The following is a 7136-nucleotide window of genomic DNA, read 5'->3' on the forward strand; positions in this document are numbered from 1 at the left end:
TGGACTATGGGAGTTTCACAAACATTTCAAATGATGATCTAGATCATCATATTACTGAGGTTATTCAACAAACCCCTGGATCGGGAGAGACCTACATCACTGTTAGTTTGTGAGGAAGAGGGATAAGAGTTCTGCGATGGCGAGTGTGAGAGCGTTTAAGAATCATAGATCCAGTGGGAAGAGCCTTAAGAGGACGAAGGGAGGGTCTACAATGTGTCTGTCCCAAATCAATTGTGGGATGTGTTTTGTAAATGTGTTATTACTCTCTAGCTGGTTAATGAAGAAAGATTGCTGTTGTTGTAAAATTTTAGTGAAAAAGTGAGATAATGCAACATAAAAAAAGTATAAGCATGAAAAAAACATGATATTTAGATAAATTAATTAATAAATTTTTATATTTTTATTATTAATTTATATTTTTAACAAGTTTTTTGGCAAGAAAAAGACAACAAAGCCAAAAAGTTTAACTTTGATGTGGTTTATAATAATAACTATAATAATAACTATAATAATAACTAGGAATTCCAGAAGCCTTAGTCTGGATCCAACCCTTAAATGAAGAACCAAATACCCGAGAAGAGAAGATGCCAACCATCAGAAAACATACAGAATTACCTAAATTTTCCATATGTTAAATATATTCAGTTTCTACAATATATAAATGTAATGTAGAAACTTGATTTGCTGTTCTTCAAGAGGTATGACAGAATACATTAGTTATTGATTAGCTGTTACTTCAATAATTACTTATTAGTTATACAGTAAGAAACAGTATTTTAGTGTTACTATTATGGTTGTTGCTGTTGTAAAATCATCATGAAAATTTGAGATAACGATACATAAAAAAAGTAAAAATATAAACAGGAAGGGGGAAAAAACAGTATTGAGAATTTTTGTATTTATTTATTTTTCACAAAAGCTTTTTGGCAAGAAAAAGCCAAAAAAGTTACACTTTGATGTACATCCAATGTGGTTAATAATAATAGAAATGATTCTTATTTCAGGCATATAGACATAAACCACAAGTTAAATCCATGGGGATTTGTGATTCACGGTGGAGTTGATGGCTATAGCCGCTGTATTACCTACCTGAGATGTTGCACACACATCAGATCATCAACTGCCTTGCAACTTTTCCAAAATGCAGTGGATCTGTTTGGACTCCCACATCATGTCAGGGGCGATGCAGGTAGTAAGAATATTGATGTTGCAAGGTTTATGATTGAGAATCAAGGGACAAACAGAGTAAGCTTTATGGTTGGTTGTAGTGTTCATAATCAACGCATCGAAAGATTGTGGGCAGAACTTAACAGGGTGGTGTCAGCCTATTTTAAAGATCTTTTCCTTTTCAATGGAAAAAGTTTGCTTTTTAGATAGCAACAACCCACTTCACATTACGGCTCTTCATCATGTTTACCTTCAAAGAATAAACAGATCTGTTGATGAGCTTGTAAGCCAGTGGAACCACCATAGTTTAAGGACAATGGAAAGCAACTCCCCACTGCAACTTTGGACAGCTGGAATGCTCCAACTTCCTGAAAATCAAGGACCACTCAATATTGTGCATGTGCAAAGACCTTATGATCATCGCCGGTGTCATCCTGAGTTAATCACAGTAAATCCCTTGACTGACGACGGAAATCATGGAATAGAACTTTTTTTTTCACAGCATGTAACTTGCTTAAAATAAATACTTAGTTTGCTAAGTAATTTTGCTAATGTTTATCATATTGAAGTTATTGTGGTGACAGAAAAAGGCATTAGCATGTAAAATTATGATTTAAACACAAAATACACTTTTCTTTCACGATGAACCATTGAACATTATCACCATATAAATAGTGTATATTATATGATGTATCCTTGTAAACGTTGTAACTTAACCCTGTTGTTCAAGATGAAACCTGTATTTTAAGTTATTAAATACATTCATTTTATGTAGTTTTGTGTAGTGTAATTTTGTAACTACAGTATATTATATAAAATGAGAATAAATTTTACACTTAAAGTCTTGGATGCACAAGTCCCACCAATGTAGACACTAAAAATATATAAGCCAGGGCACAAAAATTAGGAACAGAAAAACATTTATTTAAAAGAAAGCCATACACAGCCTATAAAGAAATAACAATTCTGGCATAACAATGAAACCGGGGGAACATGGTTGTTCAGGTTAGAAGACTGGAACATATAGCTTGAAATACATCTTAAAATGTAATGAAGAACTTTGATTTCTTTTATTGTTTTTTCATGCGTTGTTACAGTAAATACATAATGTTGGTATCAATGAATAACAAAGTGAAATAACATCAGTAGCATAAACAATCTAACATAGCTCAAGGTCTACATGCCTCGAAAATATTACCTCTCACGCTCTTCCAAATCCTGGTGAATTGCATATTGCAAAATCCATCTGAAAGCAGTGTACACTGCATGAACTGTATGCGTAGAATATTTTCACAAGTATTGGCCACTGGAAATCAGGAACAGGTAATGAACTCAAGTCTTGGCTTTGGAGAGAAACCCAGTGCTGGAATGTTGTCACATCCAGTGAAGAAAACAAGAACATCCTCCAGAGAGACATAGTTTTCAACTGTAAAACAAAAAAAGAGAGTACCACAATTAAATGATGACTATGTTAAATGATACCACTGGAGTAATGCAAAATTGTTATAAGAGTAGTTATATTCTAAAAGGTTGCTCATAATGTCACATGCAACACTAACAACAGTCTGGTGAGTATAAAGAGCCATTTAGCAGAATAAAAGATAGGAGTTGGTGAAGACTTTAGCAAATAATCTTTCTCCAAGCTTCTGTGTATAAGGCAAGGTTAAAAAATAGAAACATTGCCATGTTAGAATAGAAAAGGTTCCTGTCCAAACTGTTGCTATAAAATTAGAAGCTCACAATTTCCTAGAATATCATTAAATACTTTAATATTAAGATTTTCACTCATGGATATTACTAAATAAGTCATACCTGTTCATTGGAAGGGGATGACCCAATACTTTTGGCAAAATTAGCTTTAAATGTTATATGAATGTATTCATAGTACTTAAAAACAACTGGAAACTGCTACAAAATCAGTGTGCACACAAGTGCTTCAAAAGTTATTTGCTATTAAGCACTTTGCAACTGATAAAAAATAGCAACTGGAAATTCATATTATAATTAAAAAAAACAGCATAAATCAGTGATGATCCTAACATAAATACATGGAAAGAGTGTGTGTAGTTAAGATTAATTTTAATTTATATACTTACTGAATTATGCTTTCCAGTGAGTAGGGTTTCATCAGTGGATGAGAACAAGAGTGTATTCATCTGTAACATCTGTAACATCTGAACAGGATTTACACATTACTGATGATTTATGATCAAACTCAGGCACCTATTAGCAATAGTTTGCCATGTAAGTTATCCAACAATTTTTTTTATCAAAATATCAATTAAAATTGTGTAACTTTATCTCATTAAATTACTTAACGAGCCGTCTGTAGAAAGCAGCCTTAACAAGCTGAGGCACAGCCTCTGATCGATAATGATTATTAAACATATTTTTAACTCAATTTACAAAATAGTCTCCTCAGTTTACAATGTGTAAAACTTTAACAAGTCAGTCGTTTACTTGGATTATTTTAAACAAGTACACTTTAACCACAATGAACAGCGTTTATCCATAAGGTACTTACACTTCAAAACAGGGGCGTCGCGATTTTCCGTTATTTTTGAATAGGAGTATGATGAGTCCTCTCCCGTGGCCTCATGGGATAGAGTAGTGTCCATCCTATGCATGCTACAGAATTCGGGCGGAAGTAGTAGGCCATCCGGGTACATTTCGCCTACTGTTTTTCGAATACTAAGAATTCGGACATACTACTTGCTTCACATACTGTTTTTCGCCTACTATATAGTATGGAAGTATGCGATTTCGGACGCGGCCTAAGTGTTTTTATCTCATTTAAAATGTGTTTAATAACATCATTTAGGTTTTTAGCGATATTCATGTGCTTTACTCCAAAACTTTTTCTCAAGAGAGATATTTTCTTCCACTCATGATTAAAACACCATAAGTAAGTGATTTACCTCATTTACATGTATTTTATAAGATGATATTACTTTATGGTGATATTTAAATGCTCTGCGCGCCTAAACGAGCCTAACGGTTCCTCACAGATTTGAACTGCTGTGCAAGCAGACCATGATGGTGCAGACACCGAAAAGACCAGAAGTAAGCGTTTTACCTCATTTAAAATATCTATTTCATAACAGCATCTTGATTTATAGCGACATTAATATGTTGTGTGCTCCTACACTTTCCTCAGAGAGATATTTTCTTTCACTCGCGAAGCGGAGCAGACGGGGAAGTTGGTTTTAACAAGGAAAACACCGAGAGTAAGTGTTTTACTTCATTTAATATACTTTATGTATTTCATAAAATAATATTCTTAATGATATTTGTATGCTGTGCGTGCCTAGACGATCGGAAACATTTCTCACAGATTAAAATTGATGTCAAAATAGCAATATCAGTAAATGTTATAAATAAAGTAAATGTTGTTTCTTGCATGTCTCCTGACCAAATTTTGTCATTATACTAAGCATTAATTTAATGAGTTTTCATAATTTTGAGTGTCAGTATTCATTTGTATATATTTGAAAATAACTTTTCAATATACTCAAATCCTCTATAATGCATGAGTTAAATTGTTCACCATTCAAAGTGAATTTGTGCCCTCACAAGACTTGGAGTATGACACATGGGTAGCATGAACTACAGATCAGATATGATTTTTTGGTACTGTCGTTTATTTATGTGCTGTCCCATTTATGCGCATTCATTTTGATAGACAGAGCCGTCAGCGCAGTGAGATCAGCATGGAATTCAGGAATCGTAGAAAGAATCAGAAACATACTGAAATGTTGCATATTATTTAACAAACATCCTGACTTGATTGTTGGTCTCTGTGCATGACTGTGTGTTCATGAGACACGATTAGTTCAGTTCACTCTGAATTGCACAAAATTGCACAAAAAAAAGAAAAAAAGAATCAAGATTAATAAAAATGTGACAAAAAAATCTAAGCATGGACATGCCCCCCCCCCCCCCAAAAAAAAAAAACTGTGTACTTTCTTCTCCGAGTTGAATCTTTTTCACTGACTCCTGACCGGAGCTTCGGTTGTTATGACTGTCAAAATGACAGCTGACAGATGAATGTGATAACTTCCTGTTGCAACGAGCACAGATGTATTTACCTCAGAGAAAAAAAGCACATATGTTGTATTTCATGCTTTGTTTTTATTAATCTTCATTTTTCACAACTTGTGTGCTTTTCCTAGTTGTGTTGGATTGAATTGCTTTGCTATTTATGTATGAATTTTTGGAAGCACATTTAGCAACTGCAGAAGTGAAACTGTCTGTGTAATGCCAGTGTGTCCTGATATTGGGGAAGAGTGTAAGTCAATGGATCTTAATCCTAGTCCTGCCCCTGCTGGAGATGATGAAGCTGTTCTCCTGCATTTGAGTCTCAAGCAGGACGAGAAAATACTTCTTTGAAACAGAGACGGACACATCATGGGCCTCCCCTCGGTGATTATTTCTGGAACTTGGTTGATCTGCTTTTATTGTATGACTATATATACAAAAACTACAAAATACAAATGCACTAAATAAAATAATTTAATAAACGGATCTTTACTCTTTAAGCACTTAACTAAAATAAGTACTAAATAACAAAATAAATTACTAGAGAAGACTGACCATAATCAGCTTGCTTCCATTTAGTGAGAAAAGTCTTCTCTTCACCTGAATTAAAAAAAAAAAAAAATTCTTCTGGTCTTCAGTGATGTAAAGACAACGTTTGAGCGTACACACAATATCTGAGTGAGAGCAGAGCCAATTCAGAAAAGAACAATGTATCTTTAAAAGAGACGTCCAGTTTTGTGTGAGTGAAGGAAATCCACTAGTGAGTGGAGAGATTTGTGCTCGTGCATTACATGGATCACGTAACATTATGTGCTCTCGACATTTGTCATTAAGATCACGCTACAGAAACAGCCTAAAATTAACTATAAAGAGGAGAGAGAAAAAAAACGTCCCTGGGCAGCTGCCTACACATGTGAGGATCTGACACTGCCAGATGCAGATAGACATTTACTACAAACATGGGGGGGGGGGGCACAACATAGAACATAGACACACCCCTGGATCTCTGAGAGTGTTTATAGAGCTGTGAGTTTAACACTTCATGACTGAGAGCAGAACAGAACACAATCTTCATCATCACACAAGACACAACAACAACAATGAACAACATCATCCTCCTCATCTGGACTCTGACACTGTTTGCTCAAGGTTTGTGTGATGAAATTTGATAATTATTATTAATTCTTTAATATTTGAAATGTACATCGTCACATTTGTCTAAATATTATTCTTGTTCTTTCTTTCAGAGTGTAGAGGACAGTACACTGTAACTCAGAGTCCATCATTAATAACAGCAGCTCAAGGACAAGACGTCAGAATAAACTGTAAAACCAGCAGTAGTGTGTGTAATGGTAATGAGTTACACTGGTACTTACAGAAACCTGGAGAAGCTCCTAAACTCCTCATATATTACGCAACAAGCCGTTACACTGGAACTCCTTCTAGATTCAGTGGCAGTGGATCTGACAGTGATTTCACTCTGACCATCAGTGGAGTCCAGACTGAAGATACAGGAGATTATTACTGTCAGAGTGTACACTGTTCTAGTGGCTATGTGTTCACACAGAGATAAAGAGTCGTACAAAAACCTCCGTCAGTCAGAGTCACAGTGACTGCACTGATACAGCTGAGAGACACTGCAGCTGCTGATGAGAGGATCACAAACAACACAATGACTTCAAGTAACACATTTTCCAGAGATTACAGCATACGGACATTAAGATGAACTTTATTTACCTACATTAACATTTGAATATAAGATCTGCTCTAGTCTGATTTGCTTGAGGACTAAATGTCTGGAACAATGTGCTCTGGACAGAAAAGTCAAAGGTTGAGCAGTTTTCTGAAACTTAATGGAAATTTCAACAGGATAATGACATTAATCATTCAAGAGGATTGATTGAGAAGAAATCGGGAGGAAATTCAAGTGA

General features: G+C 34.9%; 1 gene segment (V, D, J or C); it reads left to right on the top strand.

Annotated features, from left to right (window-relative positions):
- The first annotated feature begins 6255 nt into the window (after positions 1 to 6255).
- Positions 6256 to 6896, top strand: LOC132124957 (Ig kappa chain V region 3368-like). The segment is given in 2 exon segments: positions 6256 to 6354; positions 6453 to 6896. Coding segments are annotated over 2 exon segments (375 nt in total).
- Positions 6897 to 7136: the final 240 nt, after the last annotated feature.

Source organism: Carassius carassius, chromosome 43, assembly GCF_963082965.1.
Source record: "Carassius carassius chromosome 43, fCarCar2.1, whole genome shotgun sequence".
In the NCBI taxonomy this organism is placed as follows: Eukaryota; Metazoa; Chordata; class Actinopteri; order Cypriniformes; family Cyprinidae; genus Carassius; species Carassius carassius.